The following is a 23,528-nucleotide window of genomic DNA, read 5'->3' as shown; positions in this document are numbered from 1 at the left end:
AACCACATGCAGCTTTACCTCGTGTTCTTGTAGCACCCTGGAACCATTGCTCTTTGTTTCGTTTCTTAGGTACACCACTTCTAGTACGAAGGAGCAGTGATCCAGCTTTGGGCCCAGCTGCTGACTTCCACGCAAGTGCTTCTCATCCTAGTGACCACAGTCTCAAGCATATTGTGGCAGTAAGTGTCATGTAACTCTGTTTTTTAAGGGCAAAACCTGTTCTTACCTGTTGGTATATAAAATACGTCTGTCTTTGGATCTAAACCAAAGTGCATCAGACTAATTTTCTGCATTTCCTCTAGGCTAAATGGTATTTTAGATGATGCAATTAATGGTAGTTCTCGTTGTTGTTGTTGTTGCTGTTGTGGTTTTTTTTGGTTTTGTGGTTTTGTGGGGTTTTTTTGTTGGTTTTTGGTTTTGGTTGTTGAGACAGAAGAGGTATACATAAATCTCAGTGATGGTATAAGGTACTGGCATTTGAACTGAACTTTTAGCAATCACGTATTTTTTCAGTATCATATTGTCCAATTTATCATTCTCTAGTGGAAAAAATATGCTTCCCATTTGATGTGCTTGATTGCTATTGCCCCCTTTTCACTTCCCTTGTTTTCTCATGGCATTTTTCTGTCTTCCTTTTGCACCCTGCTACCATCCTACATGATCTCTTTTATCCTCTCACTTTGTTTTACAACCTGACTCTTCCCTTTTGAGGAGAAATGTTTTCAACATAGACGTTGCTAAATATTAGTGCAAAGACACAATTAGTGAGGATGCAGTAACTCTTGATCAAACATTATTTCAGGCTGTCTTTATTCTTCTTAAAGTGATACTGTCTTGATCACTTTTGGCCAGATTTTTACTCTGCAGTTTTAAGGTCTGAAGTTTGTTTGATGCGTGGAAGGTGTTCCTGTATTGCTTATAAAAATACGTGATTCTTTGATTTCTCTTAATGTCAGCTGGGACAGAGCTGAATACAGCTTTTTCATAGACTTGATGTTTGCCTAGAAAGCTCTAGGGGGTCTGCTTCTGTGCTACTTTATGTCACATAAGACCTGGCTTAAACCATGGTGCAGCTGCACCTGCTTTTATTTGTTTGTGAAATTTATGCCTTTTCCCCTTTAGATTCCCTGTACAGTTTTGCAGTTTTGCTCCCTGCCCCCCAGTTGTGTAAACCCATCTACCACTGTTTTGTTTCAAAATAAAAAAACACTCAGAAACCCCCAGCCTTTTCCTTTGATGTGAGGGGAGCCTAGATACAATTAGTTTATGGCAAGATTCCACAAATGGCTATACTGGCACATTAGGGAGGAGAAGAAAGAACTGTTCAGCAACACATGCTGGAGGTGGGAAGCTTTTCAACTGAAGATGTTGCTTTTAAGACAGTGCTTCCAGTTCAGTTTGTGTGAGTGAAGTAAGTAAACAGAAAATCAATGACTAGTATATGAATGGTGTTCTGTGTGTCTCAACTGTGTAGTTCTGAAGGTGAAAACACTATTTTAGTTGATTGTTCATTGTTTCTCTTTGCACAGCCAAATGTGTGTGCAACTAGTTATTTAGACAGTGGCTCGTGCTATTTGTCAAGTGGTGCGATTTTAAAAGTGCTAGTGGCTCTTCAAGTACATTAGGGTGTTAAAGGGGGCTGAACTTTGTCAAAGTCCTGCGTCATTTGTCAGACCTGCTTGAGCTGAGAGGTTTTACTTGCTGCTTGCTGCAAGCACTTACGTATTAATGAAATACTGACTTTGTCTGGTCAATGAAAGTACGAAGAAGAATGCAGATGTTGCTCTCATTGCAAATCTGAGAAATATGTAGTGAGTATGTCAGATGGGGGGGGGGGGGGGGTGTGGGGGGTGTGGAAGGGAGGAGGGAAGTGGAAAAAAAGTTTCATTCATTGCATTCCAGGACATGTTTTGAATGGTTTCTTTCTGACCATCAGGGAGAGAGAGACAGGTTTTTCTTGTTTTGCTATTTTTCTTAAAAAAATACAGTATTAGCAGTGACAAGTGCATTTTATGCCATTATATGAGGACTGCAGTTATATTGGAGACTAAAGCATCACCATGCTTCACTGCCTTGCATCAGTACACTAGAATCCTCTAGGGCCTAAAGGAACTCTCTATGCCTAAAATACAGAGCATCCCTCTGTCAGCTATAGGGATAGCAGTCACAAAACAGGCAGATAACAACAGTGAGGAAGGCTCTCATATTTTTTAAAATGTCATATAAGGGAAGTGGGGGAAAAGACCCAGAAGGTTGAAAGTATTTATTGTTAAAGTGAAAATCTGTTACAGCAAAATACATTACACCAGCTCTTATTTCTGCAACACTACCATTTCTAAAACTCTCATTGTCAATCATACTGAAATATGCTTCAGCATAATGTTTTGTGAAACATAGGAAGCTTAAATAACATAGGTTAAATTAGATACAGATTGTTTTAAAACATGGGGAAGAATCAATATCTGACAAATGAAAAAATGTTTCAACTGAAACTGCACAGCTGAAAGTTGTGTTTTGAATATAGCTGTGCTCTTTCACACAAGTATTAAAGCAGTATTTGGGAAAATTAATTTGTTTTGTATATTGCTGCTGAAAATTTAAAATTAATACTGCATTTCCTTTGTCAGAAACGTGTAGTTTTTCACATTAAACTGCTTCCTTGCAATCACATGCAAGTTAGAAAAACCAGAGCTGTTGGTAGATGAAGCAATTTTCAGTGCATGTATTAAAAACTAAGTTTCTGTATTCATGCCTGTGTCGGTGTGAGCTGAAATTCCCCCCCCACCAACAATAACCAGGCTAGCTCAGTCTGGAAGCAAATGAAAAGCTGTATTTACAAGCAGAGTCTAAAATCTACAATGAAATGCAATGAATATATACAAATATACAAAATTCACAACATTCACAAATATATACAATCAACAGAAAAAGCACAATCGATCTCCCTTTGCTTCCCCCCAAGGGGACCCTCCCAAAGGGGCCTCCCTCTCCCAGGAGCTTCCCCCCCAGACCCCCCTGGACAGAGAAGCAGAGTTAGTTAAGCAGAAAGTTGTTAACTTAGCTGCCAAGGTCAGTGTGTTATCTTCAGCCAGAAGAGAAGAAGAAACAGCAGCCAGACAGCCCAGCAACTGCCCCCACTGCCGAACGCAGAATGTGCAGAGTGCCTACTTTGTTTTGGGTAATAGTTCTTAAACATTTCTATCTATCCAATGGAAGTGTTTAGAACAATCGTTATTTTGCTTTCTTACACCCAATAGTGACTTATTTACATTCTTTCACTTTCTCTGTTCTGAACTTTGCAAGGAAAAATTAAAAAGACAGTTTCAAACCATCACAGTCCACCCCTTCTAAACAATTCCATTGGCTGCTACTATCATTTATCTAATCTAAAATAATATCTACAACAATAGGTGAATAAAGACCATAGTCCATTCCGGCTATCTCAGATGTAGATGATTCAAAAGAGTCAAATCACAGGAAAAACAGCAAACAGCTTGTTTCCTCGCAGATGGAGCGAAGGAAAGGAACAGGGACTCTCAGGTGACTCAGGGCTCTCAGGGTTCGTGCACCGTAGATCTCATGAACTCTCCTCTTGGGCGCGATGCTGTATCTGCGCAACACTCTGAATTTAACCTCTCTCAGCCAAAGTTAGATTTCTTTGTGGAATACACTGAATTTCACCATTTTCTTGCATCACCCAATAGGTGTGACCAGGACCTTCAGCAGAAACCACCCCTCGGACAGGTTTGGCCTCTCCTGAAGGAGAAAATACCCAAACAGTTTTGCCTAACAGATTCTTTTCTCTGATAACAGGAACTCTATCACCTTCTTCCTTTCGCAACAAATCTGATTGGGCAGGTCCAGCTCGATTCACTGAACCTCTACTATTCACCAACCAGGTTGCTTGTGCTAAATGTTTCTCCCAGTTTTTCAAAGATCCACCCCCCATGGCTTTGAGAGTGGTTTTCAGCAAACCGTTGTAGCGTTCGATCTTCCCTGCAGCTGGTGCATAGTAGGGAATGTGGAATATCCACTCGATGCCGTGCTCTTTGGCCCAGTTTTTTACAAGATTGTTCTTGAAATGAGTTCCGTTGTCTGACTCAATCCTCTCTGGAGTTCCGTGTCTCCACAGGATTTGTCTTTCCAGACCAAGAATGGTGTTACGTGCAGTTGCATGAGGAACTGGATAAGTTTCCAGCCATCCAGTGCTTGCCTCTACCATAGTCAGCACATACTGCTTACCAGATCGAGAACGAGGTAGAGTGATGTAGTCAATCTGCCAGGCTTCACCATACTTGTACTTGGACCATCGGTCACCGTACCACAAGGGCTTGATCCGCTTTGCCTGCTTAATAGCAGCACAAATGTCACAGTCATGGATGACTTGTGTGATAGCATCCATGGAAATGTCAATGGATCTGTCACGAGCCCATCGGTAGGTTGCATCTCTGCCTTGATGTCCTGACGAGTCATGGGCCCACCGGGCTAAGAACAGCTCACCTCGGTGTTTCCAGTCAAGATCAGGATCAGGACCAGAGTTTGTGTCCACCTGGGAAACTCTTGCAGCTAGATCTGCCTGATGGTTGTGTTGTTGTTCCTCAGTAGCTTTGCTCTTAGGAATGTGAGCATCGATGTGTCTCACTTTCACTGGGATTCTCTCAATGCGAGCAGCAATGTCTTGCCACAGATCTGCAGCCCAGATTGGCTTTCCTTTCCTCTGCCAGCCATTCTTCTTCCAGTCTTTCAGCCAACCCCACAAGGCATTGGCTACCATCCACGAGTCGGTGTAGAGATAAAGCTTTGGCCATCTCTCACGTTCAGCTATGTTAAGAGCTAGCTGGACAGCTTTTACCTCTGCGAATTGACTGGATTCTCCTTCTCCATCTCTCGCTTCTGCAACTCTGCGCGTTGGACTCCACACTGCAGATTTCCATCTCCGTTTGTTCCCAACCAGACGACAGGAACCGTCTGTGAACAAAGCATATCTCTTTTCATCATCAGACAGATCACTGTAAGGAGGAGCTTCCTCAGCACGAGCTACTCTCTCCTCTGGAGGTTTAGCACAGCTTGTGCCTTCTGGCCAGTTTGTGATCACCTCCACCAAACCAGGCCTTTCGAGATTTCCCATTCGAGCTCGCTGTGTTATCAGAGCCATCCACTTAGACCAGGTAGCATCTGTTGCATGATGTGGTGAAGAACCTTTGCCTTTGAACATCCAATTCAGAACTGGCAATCTAGGAGCTAGAAGAAGTTGTGACTCAGTTCCGATCACTTCAGAAGCAGCTTTCACTCCTTCATAAGCAGCTAAAATCTCTTTCTCTGTTGGAGTGTAGTTTGCCTCTGAGCCTCTGTAGCCACGACCCCAGAAACCAAGAGGACGTCCTCGTGTCTCCCCTGGAGCTCTTTGCCATAAGCACCAGGTTGGACCATTGTCACTCGCGGCCGTGTACAGAATGTTCTTAATGTCTGGACCAGTTCGGACAGGTCCCAGACCCATCGCTTGGACTACCTCTCGCTTGATCTGGTCAAAGGCTGCTTGTTGCTCAGGACCCCATTGGAAACTGTTTCTCTTTCGAGTCACATCATAGAGAGGTTTCACAATCTGACTGTATTCAGGAATGTGCAGTCTCCAAAATCCCACTATGCCTAGGAAGCGCAGAGTTTCTTTCTTGTTGATGGGATTTGCCATGGTGGAGACTCTGTTTATCACATCCATTGGGATGTGACGGCGACCATCTTGCCACCGCACTCCCAGAAACTGGATTTCTCTGGCAGGTCCTTTCACCTTGTCTCGCTTGATAGCGAAACCAGCTTGCAAGAGAATGTCAAGGATTTTATTACCTTTCTCGAAGACTTCTTCAGCAGTCTCACCCCAGACGATGATGTCATCGATGAACTGAATGTGTTCTGGAGCTCCACCTTTCTCCAAAGCATCATGGATCACTGCATGGCAGATGGTTGAACTGTGAATCCACCCCTGGGGCAAACGATTGAATGTGTACTGAATGCCTCTCCAGGTGAAAGCAAACTGAGGCCTGCATTCCTCTGCTATGGGAATAGAGAAGAAAGCATTAGCAATGTCTATGGTAGCATACCATTTGGCCTGCTTGGATTCCAGCTCATATTGGAGTTCCATCATGTCTGGTACAGCTGCACTCATGGGTGGAGTTACTTCATTCAAGGCACGGAAATCAACTGTCAGACGCCACTCTCCATTCTGCTTTCTCACAGGCCAGATTGGACTGTTGAAAGGTGAATGAGTTTTGCTGATGACCTTCTGACTCTCCAACTGACGAATCAAGTTTTGAATGGGCACCAAAGAGTCACGGTTGGTTCTGTATTGTCTGTGATGCACAGTTTGAGAAGCAACCGGCAGCTTTACATCCTCTATCTCATGTTGTCCCACAACTGCAGATTCATCTGAAAGCTCAGGTCTAATGGACAACTTCAATTTTCCTCCATCAATTTCTACAGTTGCTATTCCAAAAGCCCATTTGTAACCCTTAGGGTCTTTAAAACGCCCTTCTCTCAGAAAGTCAATTCCCAAAATACAAGGTGCATTAGGTCCTGTTACAATAGTATGTTTCTTCCACTGCTTCCCAGTTAAACTTATATCAACCTCTATCTTAAACAACTCTTGAGATCCACCAGTGACTCCCTGAATAGTTATAGATTCTCCCCCTTGATAATTTGATGGTATTATGGTGCACTGAGCTCCTGTGTCAACCAAGGCCCTGTACTTCTGAAATTTTGAAGTGCCAGGCCACTGGATGTACACATCCCAATAGATTCTGTTATCTCCATTCTCCCTTACCTCCCCCTGGCGGAAGGCAGGGCACCCCTAATGGTGGGGATTACCTCCACATGTACAGCTGGCACAACGTCCAGCACCAGAATTAGGATCACTGTTGGAGCTATCAGAGTTGTTCTGGGAAACTGAGGAAGCGACAGCTACCCTCCTGGTATTGCTACCTCGGGATCTGCCCCTCTGCAGCTCCCGTAACCTCTTGAAAAGATCAGAAGTTGGTTGACCATCCCATCTGTTCATGTTCTCACCAAACTGATCACGCAGAGTTATCCAGATACTGCCACGTGATTGCCTCTGCTGTCTGTTTTGGTTTGACCTATTCTGGAATGGCCTTCTTGGAGCACGTCTGTTCCTAACAGCTGAAACTTGTATCCATCTGGAGGAAGAGGAATTAGAATCATCCCCCTTCATCAAGTTGGATATGGAGGTTTTAAGTTCCTCCTTCAGCTCTTTCATGCAATTCTCCATCTTTCCAGACAGAGTTTCAATGGCTGAAACCAAAGAAGTACGTGCAAGACTATCCTCCAACTGCCTCATTTGGTCAGTGAAATGGCCAACAGTAGGAGGCACTCCACCATAATTTCTTGCCACAATCCTGCTTGCCAGAATAGTAGCATAATTAGGAGGAGCAAGCTTAATGAGCTTTTTGGCAAGGCCTGTTCCAACAGGAATTTCATCAGGATTCAGAGTCTTATGATCTCCATACATTACTTCTCTCACAGCAAACTCTCTCAGACGCTTGATTCCCTCAGCTATTGTGGTCCAAGGCTTAGGGTTCCATGGTAAATCATCTCTGCTGGGGTACCTCAGCGAGACTGCCAGTAGGAGGCGTGCCCACAGAGAAACTTTACCAATCCACTTGCCTAGGTGCCTGTCTATGCCTGTATCCTTTGAGAGCATCCCCAACTGAGAGGCCGACTTGTCACCTACCACCAATGCTGGGGCTCCCATATCAAAACACCTGGCTAGCCAAGACAGGACTGGCTCATTATCTCCTCTGATGTAATCCTTCCTCACATGTCTAATTTCCTGTCTGGGTGCATTAGCTGACTGTATGTCATCCTCATCATCATCATCATCATCATCATCCTGAGGTCGCTGTCCCCATAATCCTATTTTAATCCTCCGTTGAATTTCCTTGAGTTCAGAGGCACTACCAGCAGTTGCTAATCTACCAGGGTCTACATCCTGACCTACATCTCCATCATCCATGTGGGGTCTCAAGAGGTCTACCAGAGTTTTAAGGCTAACCCTCTCTTCCTCATCAGAAGGATCTTTCTTAACAGAGGGACCCTGAGTAGAAGGACCCTCATCTCCATCTGCACCATCTCCTGCAGCATCTGCATCTCCTTTACGCTTTCTGGTTACAGTGGCCACCAAATTTACTGGCTTGGTTTTCACATTCACAGCAGAGTTGGAAGAGCAAGTAGCCTTATGTCTTTCTTGACACAGTGCTATCAGTAGCCATATGATTATTCCAAGAAGCAACAAATTTAAGATTAAGGCTAGTACAAGATATCTAGGGTACCACTGGTTCCAAAGACCCTCTGTAGTTGTAAGAGGAGTAACAAACTCATATGTGTCTGCTAGCAGATCCATAGTTGAGTTACCATAGCTTCTTAGCCCAATAAGACCATAACAGAATTCACCAACATTCAGTAACTTGTTCTTAACCCAAAGAAACGACTTATATGCCACATATCTCACAATCTTGTCTATCATGCAGGAAACAGCCCATCTGTAGACAATCACACTGATAACAGATGAAATAAAATTACTCAAAATCCAAAACAGCTTCATTTTGCTTCCTAATCTGAGCAGAAATAAATCAAACAAGCAATCGAGCCCCACGTTGGGCGCCAAAAATAAAAAGTGTGTCGGTGTGAGCTGAAATTCCCCCCCCACCAACAATAACCAGGCTAGCTCAGTCTGGAAGCAAATGAAAAGCTGTATTTACAAGCAGAGTCTAAAATCTACAATGAAATGCAATGAATATATACAAATATACAAAATTCACAACATTCACAAATATATACAATCAACAGAAAAAGCACAACCGATCTCCCTTTGCTTCCCCCCAAGGGGACCCTCCCAAAGGGGCCTCCCTCTCCCAGGAGCTTCCCCCCCAGACCCCCCTGGACAGAGAAGCAGAGTTAGTTAAGCAGAAAGTTGTTAACTTAGCTGCCAAGGTCAGTGTGTTATCTTCAGCCAGAAGAGAAGAAGAAACAGCAGCCAGACAGCCCAGCAACTGCCCCCACTGCCGAACGCAGAATGTGCAGAATGCCTACTTTGTTTTGGGTAATAGTTCTTAAACATTTCTATCTATCCAATGGAAGTGTTTAGAACAATCGTTATTTTGCTGTCTTACACCCAATAGTGACTTATTTACATTCTTTCACTTTCTCTGTTCTGAACTTTGCAAGGAAAAATTAAAAAGACAGTTTCAAACCATCACAATGCCGCAATTACCTTAGCAATCATTTTGTAGTTGAATCTGACTCCCATAATTATCTGAATTGTTTTGGCACTTCTGGCATTTTGGTACTTGTCGTTAGACCGTATGCTCTGTTAGACAGAATGTACTGAGAGAGGTCATTACCACCCAAATCTCTGCAGGCAGCGCTGGTTTGTCTCTAGGAGAGTGCAGGACAGATGTACAATAAATAATGCATAAAACAAACTAGCTAACATGCAGTAATCTAAGAAGCAACATTGTCATCCAGTTTAGGTGAGCTGTATAGAATCATAGAATCAGTCAGGGTTGGAAGAGACCCCAAGGATCATCTAGTTCCAACCCCCCTGCCATGGGCAGGGACACCTCACACTACATCAGGCTGGCCAGAGCCTCATCCAGCCTGGCCTTAAACACGTCCAGGGATGGGGCCTCAACCACCTCCCTGGACAACCCATTCCAGGCTCTCACCACTCTCATGGTGAAGAACTTCCTCACATCCAGCCTCAGTCTCCCCACTTCCAGCTTTATTCCATTCCCCCTAGTCCTGTCACTACCTGATAGCCTAAAAAGTCCTTCCCCAGCTTTCTTGTAGCCTCCCTTCAGATACTGGAAGGCCACAATAAGGTCACCTCAGAGCCTTCTCTTCTCCAGACTGAACAGCCCCAACTCTTTCAGTCTCTCCTCATAGGAGAGGTGCTCCAGCCCTCTGATCATCCTGGTGGCCCTTCTTTGGACACATTCCAGCATGTCCATATCCCTCTTGGAATAGGGGCTCCAGAACTGGACGCAGTACTCCAGGTGGGGTCTCACCAGAGCTGAGCAGAGGGGGAGAATCACCTCCCTTGACCTGCTGGCCACACTTCTCTTGATGCAGCCCAGGATCTGGTTGGCTTTCTGGGCTGCAAGTTCACATTGACAGCTCATGTTGAGCTTCTCGTCCACCAGCACCCCCAAGTCCCTCTCTTCAGGGCTGCTTTCCAGCCAGTCCCTGCCCAGCCTGGATTTGTGCTTGGGATTGCCTTGAGCCAGATGCAGGACCCTGCACTTGGTCTTGTTGAACCTCATGAGGTTGGCTTGTGCCCACCTCTCCAGCCTGTCCAGGTCCCTCTGGATGCCATCCCTTCCCTCCAGCGTGTCTGCTGCACCACACAGCTTGGTGTCATCAGCAAACTTGCTGAGGGTGCACTCAATGCCACTGTCCATGTCACCGACAAAGATGTTGAACAAGACTGGTCCCAGGACTGACCCCTGAGGGGCTCCGCTTGTCACTGGCCTCCCCTGTGACATGGAGCCATTGACAGCCACTCTTTGGGTGCAGCCATCAAGCCAGTTCTTTATCCATCTCGTGGTCCACCCACCAAACCCCTGTGTCACCAGTTTGGAGACCAGGATGTGGTGTGGGACAGTGCCGAAGGCTTTGCTCAGGTCCAGGTAAATGCCATCAGTTGCTCTCCCCTCATCTATTAATGTTGTCACTTGTTCATAGAAGGCCACCAGGTTTGTCAGGCAGGATTTGCCCTTGGTAAACCCATGCTGACTGTACCCAATCACCTCTTCACTATTCTTCTGTCTCAGTAGTGCCTCCAGGAGAATCTGCTTCATGATCTTACCAGGCACAGAGGTGAGACTGCCTGGCCTGTAGTTCCCTGGTTCTTCCTTCTTACCCTTTTTGAAAATCGGAGTAATGTTTCCCCTTTTCCAGTCAGTGGAGACTTCCCCAGATTGCCAGGACTTTTGGCATATAATAGAGAGGGGTTTAGCAAACTCATATGAACCTGATGAATCATTTTTTGCTGTTCACAGCATTTATGGAATCTAAACAGAGCATATATTCAGGTTTTGGATATTGTCCCATTCATTCAAAGGAAGATTTTTTTTTTTTCATGCCCTATAATGATCACCAAAATTAAAGAATCTTTTCTGAGTGACTAAGTAGTTTGAGAAGAGTTTGAGCTGCTATTTCATATTTTCCCTAATACTGATTTTGTCTTAGCTGTAGTTTCAGTTCTAATTAACAAAATACTTCTAGATCAATCAAAAACTGGTAGTGAAGTCCAGCATCTGTTCTCTCAGAGTGAAAGTCATCTAACAGATGGTATGAAATTTGATTTTCTTTTTTCATCCAAGACACTCTTGCTTTATTGTGATAGCTGCCATTGAAAAAATGTAGAGAAATTTAGGGGAAAGTAGGGGTAACAAACATCTGAATTTCATATTGAAGAAAAGCTATTTGTTAGTGAGTTTGTTAATTTATGAAAGCAGCTGTTAAACTCTGTCTAGTTACAGTCACATAGCCCTGGCTAGGCCTTCAAAAATGGAAACTTCAGTCTCTAGTTCTCCAGTGGGGACCTTAGGGAAGCCTAATTAGTTTAATGCACTTCTCCAAAAAACGTTGTGACTGTAGCTTTACTATGGCAATGGCCAAGTGCTGACCTATCTGGTGGTTGTCTGTGAATGGCCTGGTTTCAGAGAGCAAGGTTAGTAACAGCCATGAAGTCTTCCTCCTTGGAGCAAAACTGTGCTTGTGTGATTGAGACAGTGGAAGCCTTTCAGAGGGAGGAAGCATTCTTTGGCCGCTTAACGCTTGCTTAATGCTTGTTCCCAGGTTGCTGAGGAGAGCTGCAGTTTCAGGTTCTCTGCTCCAACTCAGAAATTCCCAGCTGAATCCCTCTACACAGTCTTCACACTGATAAAGATGACACAAAGCAAGTCAAAAAGTCTGAATTGTGAGGATTTTTGGTTTGGGGTTTTGGACATTTTAAGGAGCAGAATACATTTTACTGCTTTTGCTCAGTCCAGTTAATCCAGTTAGTAATTGCTGAAGTATAATTAAAACATCTGAACTTTTATTTCTGGAGCTATTACTTCTGCTTACCCATCTTTGTGCCCAGGGACAGAATTCCCTACTCTTTTGCTTAAACTGATAGGAGTTTTGCATTAATTCTGGTGAGATTAAGATTTCACCCCCTGTTTTTAACTTGCTGGTTATTATGGAGATGCTATGTTCTGCATGATTTTCTCTTTTATAGTTGCGTGCTTCCTGGATAAATACTTACATTAACTTCGAGTTAATCAATGGGAATGGCCAATTAAATTGCATTTATCTATATTTAAGGATACAATAAATGCTGGATCAATTGAAGAGCTGCTCCAGTGGCTCAATACAGTTTCAATTTTTACCTAAATGTGACTTGAAATTGTCTGTATTTTATGCATTGTGGATGTGTAATTTGCAATTTTGGATATGGTTCATACATAATCAGAACATTTTTATGTTTCAAGCCCTTGTTAAAAAGGGTTGAAACCTTCTCTGGTTCTTCTGGCTGCTAATTGTGTTTGTAATGTATTAACCTTCCTGATTAAGTGTCTGCAGATTAGCATAATGTGAGTGTGTGTAAGGTTGCAGCTCCATGATTTGTTCCTTTTGCACTCTATTTTGTATACATATGTAAACATAAAGGTATGCTACAATTAGAGCTTGGCTTTGAGATAAAGATTATCAGTAGTGCTTTCCAAATATATAGGTATTTTATTATAAGAAAGAGGCAGAAATATTGCTTTATCTAATCAGGCTTTAAAAGCAGGGCAGGACAGAAAAGGTTGGTGGGTTTTTTTTGACATAGCTATGCAGTAATGCTGGAGAGTCTAACTTGAATTGATCTGGTGAATTTCTCCTAAGACTCAAGTTAAGAGACCCCTGTACTGCCATGAGGCTTGTATTGTCTGTCTGATTTTAGAAGATAAAACTGTTGTCAAGTTTACTCACCCTGACTAGGTCAGGTAGTTTTAATTTCTGGTCGCTTTGCATGTGTTAGAATTTCAGTATGAAATTTCCCCATAATTATGAGATAAAAATCATAGAATAAGTTGTGTTGGAAAGGCCCTTTAAATGTCATCTAGCCCAGCCCCCCACAACTGGCAGGGAGATGTTTAACTACATCAGGTTGCTCAGAGCCATGTCCAACCTGACCTGGAATGTTTCCAGAGATGAGGCTTTTACCACCTTTCTGGGCAACCTGTGCCATTGTTTTACCACCCTCATCATGAAAAAGTTTTTATTTATATCTAGTCTGAATCTGCCCTCTTTTAGTTTAAAATCATTATCCCACGTCCTGTTGCAGCAGGCCCTGCTAAAACGTTTGTCTCCATCTTCCTTTTAAGTCCCCTTTAAGTATTCCTGCAGATGGGTTATGAGGTGGAAAGCAGATACTGGGTGAAACACAGTAATTCTTCAGGAAATAGCAGTGCTGGAAGGATGGTGCACTTGTAGTGCTTTAAATTCAGTGCTTGTTGACGTATAATAATTAGCAAATAGAGCAGAGATGGAAGCACATCTTAGGTATTACAATGTTTGTAAATCTGGAAGGCATTTACTTATCTTCCGGTGAAAGATTAATAATTTAACTCCTGCTCTTGAAATACTGCTGTGTGGAACCAGGCAGAATATCTAGAGAGATTTAAAAGCATTTTCTGTCATTCAGGTTGGGAGTTCCTAACAGTTTGAGGTTTTAAAAAAGGGAGTTCTGATGTGGGTGAATCTATTTTTAAAGCAGCTACTGTATATCTGTTTATGCTGTGGAACATATTATGAAACACTCCTAATCAGCACAGGAGCTTGTCAGTGTATTGCTTTTGATGTCTGATTAGATGATCATAGGGACATCTGCACTGAGTTAGTTTTGAAGTTGCTGGTGTGAGGCACTGCAGGAACCAGAGCTGTGTGGCACTCTTACACCATGAAAAACTGCTGCTCTTAAAGAATCTTTTATAAATCCAGCTATGCAACTAGCTGAGGGCTGTCAAATGAACAAAAGCCATTCGTTCTTGATTCTTTATATTGCTTTTCAACCCTGTGCTGCCTCAGACCCCCCAGCACCCCCCCACACTTCCTTGTACCACATGCTCTGGTATTCTGCATCAAAAAGAAACTACTTTATATTGAAGAGCAAAATCTAAGAAATGTAAATGAAATATTTGTAGTACTTCAGAATACTGAATTGATCATCTGAGAAAGGACAGAAGTGCCCTGTGGTAATTTCCTTTTGAGGGTGCAAAGAGATATGTGTGATGGGGGGGGGGGGTGGGGTGGAGGGAAGTCCTCTTTGTGTTCTTTGCACAGCCTGCATTTCAGAAAAAGTGTATTGTTTTACCTGTATTGTTTAAGAAGAGCAGTGAGTGTAATTTACATATTTCTATTTGAGAAGAATAAGTAGACTTTTGTGGTTTATTTTAATAAGAGCTATCAGTAAAAATGGTACAATCACTAAAGAAGTTATTGGTTGTTAATGTGGTGCTTTCTAAAGCCTGTTTCCAGTGAGAGAAGTGCAGGGTTTTTACTGACTATTCATGAGATAAAGTATCTATTATGAAAACCACTGAAGTTCTCTGTTGTTATGGAACTTACATTAGTTAGGGGGCTGAGGTGTGTTTCCTATTTAAAATAAATTTCAAGCCTTGACTGTAATTTTGAAGATACCTGATTGTTTATAAGCTTTCTTCCTTTGTCCTCAGCCTTGTTTAGTCAGGTAGATGTGATTGCAGGTGATGGAAGAGGGCTGAGAGACTTAAACTCTTTCTTTTCCCATATGGCCTATCTTATAAAGAATGTGGAAAAATTATAGGGTGGAAATGAGAATTACTGACAAAAAAAGGGAAAAAAGGTCATGCTTGCAATGCTGTTGACACATTCATCTCTATAGCTACATCTTTGGGGTCCTACAAAATACTGTTACTCCATCTGGAACAGCTTTTAGCAAGCAGCTTATGCAACAGGCTCATGGTGCTGAAATTGGAATGAAACATTAGCAAGTTACTTGTATGTCTGACAGTCAAATTAAAAGTGGAAGATGGCAGTCAACATGGCTCATGCATATCATTCACTGTCAAGCTCTAGAAACGTTTAGCTAAAATAAAATAGATTCTCAGTGCTCTACTGAAATGCCTACTACCAAGCAACATTTTCCATGAATGTGGAAATCCACTGGACAACTGGGAGTAATGACAGGGGTCTTTGAAACTTAGACCCAAATGTTGCTGTGACATTAGAAAATATACTCATTTGGGTTTTAAAAATACATCATCTTGCAGTGTGTTGCTGTATGAGACTCTGCTCTTGTTCTCAATAATATTCCTGTGTCCCCGAAAGTGTTATCTGTGGCTTTATTTCTCTTGACGAAATTGACTGTTATTTGCACTCAAAGGAGGTGTGATTTTTTTATTTTAAGGAGAGGCCCTTGGGACACTAAGTTACCCATCCCACTGAAAACACCTTATGTAGGGATTTCTTCTTGTTCTATGTAGCTGATATCTCAGCTAATCTGGATTTACAGGTTTTCAAGTTGTAATAATGACAGTGCTCTTTGCAACTTGCACATTTGGGTTTTTTTCTGGCAGCAGGTCCTGATTTGCTCCATGAAGCAATTTCTTACAATGACAACTGGAATGCAGGGAGGAATATTTTATTGCTTCTGTATACTGTGCGTTTTTGGTGTTGTAAGTGTTTGACATGTTGTAGTCAGGAATAACAAACTGAGACCATTGTGAATAGAGCCTAAAATGGTAAATGTGATCTAATAAGATTCAAAATTTTTGAATGAACATCTCCACTTTGGATTTTGTCAGTAAGTGCAGGGGTTGCTTCAGACATGTAAGTCTAATATGTCCTTATATCATTAGCTGGGTGGTAGAAGTTCTCTGATTTTTTTTTTTAATAAATAAAACCTAATAAATAAATAATTTAGTAAATAATCTTCATTTAAAAAGGAAGTGATTAGACTCTAGAATAACGGACTTGATGCAAGAGCAAATTGTTTTCACTGTTCTTCTATACTGTGAGGGACCCTGATATTCTAGTCCTGAGCACTCAGAGATGGACATGCCTGTGGTCTGATTTGGCAGAGCTGCTCTTATGACATATTTGCCCATTTAAAGCTTCACAAATCCCAAGCAGTGTCATTAAAAAAAAAAAAAAAAAGCCAAAACAAAACCAATCAAAACAAACAAAAACCCTCAAACAAAACAAACTTTAGCCCCCAAGGGTATCTTACGGGACCAGGTGCTCCTATAAGATTTTTGGCATTTTTTTAATCTTGGCAATCAAGTTCAGTAGTGGTTTGTGGGGTTTTTTAAATTATTTTTCTATTTTTAAAGTACTATTAACAGTAAGTCTTGCCTTCATCTTGGTTTAAGCCTTGTTTTGACGTAGGTTTCAATTAGAACACATGGATTTTCAAGCTTCTGTCTAAAAATCAAGTAAAACAGCTTTCTTCTATGCATTGGTTCCAAGGAATTCTCATGGTACCATTTACTGTATTTGAACTGCAGCATGTAACGTGACTGGGCTGAGAGCATATCATGTTATTTGAGAATAAGCAGAAGTACTCTCCATGTTGACATTCACACTGTTGTCTATTTAGCAGCTGGCTTAGTGTGACATGAACCTGGATCTGAAATAAAAGAGCTGATGTTTTTCTTGTGGCGTGCTTGCTCCATTGACCTAATAGTGCTGCATCTGAGATGATTCTACGTTTAACACCTGTGGAGATAAATTGCCCTCTTATTTCTCCTTTCTTCTGCTTTTTTGGAGTTACCAAGTACAATCAATTTCACGGTGTATCTGTCAGCTTTGTATAAACAAAAGGAACACCCTTCTTTTCAGCTGGCTGCTCTCAGTCTAAGAAACATGGTGAACACTCTGCAAACCTGGAGCTTACTTCCACTCTCACACTTCCCTTTAATCATCTGCATAAATCTTTCTGTCCTTCAAGCAACAGAGTGGGAATCAAACAGAAATACATTGTCTGCGAGCAGCAGTATTGAGCAAGGGTTAGTTATTCTTCATCACCTTATCTTTTAACACTTCCCATAAGAGCCCAAATGAATTCTGTTGCAGAAGTGACATATTCCAAAGGGAATTTCATAGAACACTTCTATGAAAACTTGCAAGTGTATTAAAAGAAGGTGAGGCCACTGTCTACATTTAGCCTTTATCTGGGACCAAACTGTAGCAATTGCACTATCACCCAATGACCCATCGACAGCAGAGAAGGAGAGAAGACCCATAGGCTGACATGAAAATAGGTTTATTGAAACAGCAAAACTGGTAGCAATGTCAATACAAAGCTGTACTCAGCCCAGCAAAGGTACAGCAGTCACACTAAAGACAAAAAACAGTCCTCAAGAGGGTCAGGAGGCTCCCCTCTCCTCAGCAAGCTTCCCTGTTTATACCGTGTGGTGTTTATGGTCTTGGATACACCTGTGAGCCAGCTCCAGTCAGCTGTCATGCCTGACTCAGAACTGCTTATGGCCCATGGCTGGCTTGTGACTCTGTTCCAGCAAAACTGGGTCAGCCATGGAACAAAACCCCCCCCAACTGATTAAATGGATTTTAAGTCATAAAGAAGATAAAGTTGTCTTTATCAGCAGGATGAAAGATATCCCCTTCAGTCTGGTTTCAAAACACACAGCCACAGTATGGATGTCTCATCTTAAAAATAATTAAGTTTGTGAAATGCTGCAATTCTTAGTGACAAATCTGCTCATTCTCAGAAATTCTACTTGCCAAAGAATTATTGATTTCACCATATTTTTGGTTTAAAAGAACAGAGAAACATGTTCCTCACATCTGCGAGACACCCATGATAGCTGTCTAGGCATCAGATGTGACTTTTCTGAGTGAATGGTATTGGCGAAAATTCTGTGGCACAACCACCAGCTACAAGACCAGTGTGGCTAACATATGCTACATAGATAAATGTGTTGGTATTTCCTTTATGCATAGTATGTGCTGCCATGAATGCTCTCAGATTTCCATTTGAGAGAGTGAAGTTAGTAAAGTTCTATGTCTGAGTGATCTACAAAAGATGTCCTGAAAATACTGACAACTGAAGCCATCCACTCTATAGCAGTAAAACCAGCTAGAATCAGAAAGTTTTGCACCTGTGGAAAAAAAATGCAATATATTAAACTTACATTACAATTCCTCCTCAAATTCTTACCAGGAAGACTCCGAGGATTAGAGAGAGAGAGAGAGAGAATAGGTTAGAAAAGTTTTTTACACAGTATTTTTTTTACTTAGAAATTAACCTGCAAACTTCTAAATGGCAGGATTAATTCTTGGGGTGAAATAAGTCAGTTCTACTTCAGTCATCAGGATGTTCTGTCCATCTTTGATTCCTTGTTGCTTAGCATGGGAAAACGCTACATTCTGTCATGCAGAAGAGGAAATTCTCTGGATCGCTGTTCATAGATAGATCCAAACATTGCTAGTCAGGATGCTTTGAGATGGATACCATGTTATGGTTGAATTGATAGTCTAGTTAATACACCAAGGAGAACCTCTGATGTATGTTTTTCTTTTTAAAGCACCACAGAACATAGCAAGAAATTGTCAACAGTAGAAATACTTCTAGGTTAGGGATTACCATTTAGTAATAACAAAGCTATCCTCGGGTTTACAAAACACCGAACCAAATAATCACTTAATGCCTGGCTGTGATTTTCTGCCTTTTTTACCTTTCAATGTCTGGTTTGTGTGTAGTTGTCATTTTGAAATGGCTGTTTTGAGAGGCACATTGATAACACCATTGTGCTATTGTCATCAATCGTACAAACACTGATATTACCAGGTAAAGTTGGTTCATTAGAACCAGGTGCATGCACTCGTAAATAATTTCTTTTTTTTTTAAGTGTGGCACTATGCCAACAGTTTATGACACTTTTGGGAAATTAATCTGCTGCCAATTATATGACTTTATAATACCAAAACCTACAGAAAGCATCAAGTTATTGATGTTAGTTCTGTTAAAATAATTTTTATGCAGTGTCTGATGCTGATTACCTTTTAAACACACATCAAACATGCAGATTCTAGGGTTTTAGAGATTTAATTTTTGCTAAAATGATTCAATATTTAGACTTTATTAGATATTATTATATATAATCATATGGTTATGGTGATGACTACAACAAAAATACTTTTTTTTTTTTTAATTAATTATCATGATAACTTCAGGTCTAACTTTCTCTTCCACTGCTGCTAGTATGTCAGTCTCTAACAACAGAACATACATGTTCAGGGCAGGTTGGCCACTCTGTTTGGTTTGCACTGCAAAAATCAAATAAGAAAATACTCACTGATTTGATATATGTAATTTATAACCTGTTTATTTTGCTAGTAAAGTAGTTGAAATAATCAGTCCAGGCTTTTGATGAATGTATATTAAGTAAGATGGTACAAATTAAAGTTAGAAAGCCAGTTCATAGCATTCATGAGCTCCTAAAGGCAAAACAAAAATTTCGAGCAGAAGACAAAAAAATATCTCTGCTTTGAGCCTACCAGAAGCTCATTTAGTGGGAAAGCATGTCTTTGGAAAGCAATATAAAGAAATGCTACCCACTTACTGGCATATATAGCATATATGTTCATGTGTTGCTCTTTTCTGACAATATATTTTAAGAGAATTGAAATTGTGCCTCATGCACTGTTGTGAAAAGAACTTGATAAATATATTGCAGTTCATACTGTGTAAAGGAGTCTGAGAATACAACTCACTAGAGATCAAAATTTATTTTCAAGAAGCACTGAAATTTGAGAATGATTCAGCTACTTAAGCACCTACCACTGATTTTTACTGATACTGTTGGGATCAGACCCTTAACACTCCCTAACCTCCCTCCTAACTATTTGTTAACATGCTTGTTTTGCCATGAGATTTGGGGGTTTTGAACTGGAGAGTGGGGATGCAGTTTCCAGTCCTGGAATCCTTCCCGGCACTGGGCCAATTCGCCCTTAGCCCTGTTCCAGCAAGGGACCGAGGGTTAGAGAATGCAAGGCTGGCTCTGCCTCCTGGGGCTCTTCTGACAGCCTCATGGCTTTGCAATTGCTGGCCACCCTCTGCTTCTGCATTCCAGGACTGCTCCTGGGTGGCTCTCCTGGTTAATGGTAGGGCAGTGTTCCCCTGGGCTGGCAGGGTGGCAGCCATCGTGCTGTGGGGCTTCTGCTATTGCCAGGTTCCTGCCTACCTTCCCTCTTGCCCACCCAGTGGCAGGCCACAGGCAGGGGAAGGCTTTTGCAATTTGACTTCATGCAGCTTCAAATCAAAGAAGAAATGCTAGCCAACAGAATTGTGGGGATTCATAATGATAATTTTCTCTTGCTTTTGGAGTCAAACTTGACTGTGTGATGCAACTGGGGAGCAGGAGGTGCCTATTGAGGAAGACAAATTATGTCAGGAGTGTTCAGCCTCCAGTCTAATACACTTTTTTTCAACTGCAGATAGCACTTTCCAGTTCATTATAGCTTGCTCTCATAAGTCGTCATTTCTGTCTCAAGGCTGTTGTGCTTTCCAATGTAAAGCAGATTGATGCTGGCACATTTTTTCTATTTTAATTTTACAAAGTTGTCACACTGAAACTGTGCCTCATATTGGAAGTGCTTTGAAGTGAAGAGATAAACAAAGAGCTAAAATAAAATTTAAAAGGAGCATGAACAACATTTCATCTTGGTTTTTCTTTTTTTTTTTAAATTAAGTTGAATGGATGGTAGTACCCCTGTGCCACTGTAGTAAGTCTGCAAACATCAGGTGATCAATCTGAATTGAGTTAGTATATATGCAGTAAGCAGAAACAGGTGAAAATTAGGTTATCTGTGCCCAACTTTTTCTATTTGCTATGAACAATGAGATATAAACTAGTTTTTAGACTTTATTAGTTTTGTTTATTTTCAGAGAGGGGCAGAGGCAGAACATGTGCTATATCTACCACAGTTATTAAGCCAAGAAACTGTATGAAGTCACTGGCTCAATTGTGGCATTTGCAGATAAAGGTAGAAAGCTCTGCTATAAATAAATCTGAAGTGAAGGAGGAGAACCAGCAGCTGTCCTTGGTACATTTCAATTTTGATCTCTATGAAAAACAAAACCCCCCAAGAATTTTCTGTCCTTTCACTAAAAAATAATCCCAGTCATTATCTTTGCCAGTGTCAGAAATGCTAACCAATTTATAATCTGAAGTATAACTTCATTTTTTGGGTTGTTGGTTGGTTTGTGGACTCCCCAGAATTGCCCAGTGAAGACAGTAAGCTACATCTTTACAGTTGTTTTGCATAAAGTTCTAAATATAGACAAGGAATTTAGAGGCCTGTTGACTAGATTGCATCCATTGTCCACAGCAATGAAATGCCAGTGGCATACATGTATACTCTCATTGTTGCAATTCTTGAGTGCAGATACTGTTAATCTTTGCTTTAAAGGGGAATGGTAAGTCTTTGAAAACATGTAATGTATAACAGTTGTTATACCTCTATAGAAAACTTTTATACACATGCTTCTCTCTGCACTGCGAGAAGCAGCAATGGCACAAAAAAAGTGTGATTTCTCAGATGTGGCAGGGTGATGTTCTTCCCTGACATTGCACATTGCAGTCATACCTATACAGTAGTGGCTTGTCTTCCATTTGCCTTGCTGAAAAGATAATTACCTTTTTTTTCCTTTTTTTCCTTTTTTCCTTTTTTTTTTTTAAATGTCAAGAAGTATCACCACCACTGCAGAATACAGCTAAAGACCCAGATGTGGGCTTCAAGACCCATTGTTAATCAAACTACTTGCTTTTGGAACTGCGCATTTATTTTTGAGCCAGTACCTCACCTGTGTCTTGGTTTGTGTTGTAAAAGCTGTAAAAGTCAGGTCAGATGCAGAACTGGAAACCCAGTGTCATCCTTTCCACTAGTTTGTGCAGGCTCATGAGCAGTCTTGATGTACTTTTATGCCTTTTCAGCCTGGGCACTAAAGAATCAAAGCATCCTCTTCCTAGAGATTGCTAATGTTTTCTTTGACAGAGGTTCTCTGTCACTCACGTTTACCAGAGAATTATATATATAAGTTAATTAGTTTACAGAGTATGAAAGACTTCTTCTCTCTGTGGAATCTGAGAACCTGAAAAGAATCATTCCCTAGTCCTATTCCCAAGCCCTGAACCCTTCAGAGCTGATCTGCTGATAGCATTTGCCTTTTCCCTAGTGGAGGGGCTTGCGGGAAGAGCATTTTGCTATTAGGTTTTTGACATTCAGCACCATAGGTGATCAGATGTACCTGTTCTGAGGATGAAGGAAATATGCTCTGAAGTGTTCAGGTTTTTGCTGTCAGACAACTTCAAGGTCTACCACTGTTCCTGTGTCATCTCTCACTTCAAAGGTTTTTGCCCTTTGACTTTAAAGTTGAGCTGTTATTGTTGGGGCCCCTTTGGGTTGCTTGAGGCTATTGAATGTCCAGATGTCCATAACAACAGAAATAATATTGACATTCATCTGGTAAACAGTCCCTGTTTGAATGTTACAAAGATGTAAGGCAGTTCAGGCTTGGAACTTCGGTCTACATTCAGCTCCCTGAATCCTTGCATTTGTATTTTCCAGATTTGGTGGTGCTTGTAGCTGTTGGAATTGGATACAGCTGTGGGATTCTTGCACAAAGGAAGCAAACAAATTTTCTGTCCAGATCAAGCATAATTAGCCCTGAAGTTGTTCTAGTTGGGTTCTCATTCAAGTTCCAGTGAATGTTTGCAAACTAAGCTTAACAGTGAAATATATCACCATTTAAATAGTAAAAGAATATTTGCTCTGAGAGGATATGGCAGATAGAAAGCCTCATCTCTGTTTCTTTTAGAACCTTAACTCCTTTTGTGCTGCCAACACTGTACCATAGGCAGTTCATGCTTGAAGGGAGGTTTTGGATTTTTAGTTCAGCTCCCCAGGCCACTGTATTTGTGATCCCCAGGCTTGACTGCTCAATTACCATTGTTCTGGAGTACATGTCTATTGAGGAAGCTCTGAGTAGCTTAAAATGCAGCAGTGCATCAATTTAGCCACACAGGTCAGTATTATCCTGTTATTCCACTGTTTGTTTTTTTTTTTTTTCATGTGTCCAGTACTTAGTATTTTAATAAGCCAAATTCACTATGCTTTTTTGTTGAAATTTAAAGCCCTGCATGAGATTACACATAGATAGTTGAAAAAATGCCATTCACTCCATGATTCTTTTTTCTACTAGGAGCTGCTTTTGTCTAGGATGTATTGCTCATGCCTGCAGGATGTACCATGTTTCAGGGGCCTAAGACTATTAAGCTTATTCTCAGAAGAAAGCAGTGAATGTTGCTTTCTGTTGCTTTTGAATTTGTTAAAGTTCATCTCTGAATGAGAGGTCTTTCTTTAGGAAGTCTACCTTGTTCTTTCCTTCACAAAGTGACACATTGAAGCTATTTATTTGTACCTTT

At 41.3% G+C, this 23,528-nt stretch overlaps 1 protein-coding gene across 1 annotated transcript in view; it reads left to right on the top strand.

Moving 5' to 3' along the window:
* The window catches only part of PARD3B (par-3 family cell polarity regulator beta), a 411,926-nt gene that overhangs the window by 142,914 nt on the left and 245,484 nt on the right, over positions 1-23,528 (top strand). The window contains exon 4 of the mRNA XM_054381001.1: positions 70-179. Coding sequence (XP_054236976.1) covers positions 70-179 — 110 coding nt within the window. The remainder of the gene's footprint in view (positions 1-69; positions 180-23,528) is intronic.

The sequence above is a fragment of the Indicator indicator genome, chromosome 5, assembly GCF_027791375.1.
Source record: "Indicator indicator isolate 239-I01 chromosome 5, UM_Iind_1.1, whole genome shotgun sequence".
NCBI classification, from domain to species: Eukaryota; Metazoa; Chordata; class Aves; order Piciformes; family Indicatoridae; genus Indicator; species Indicator indicator.
This window is presented reverse-complemented; position numbering and strand designations above follow the sequence as displayed.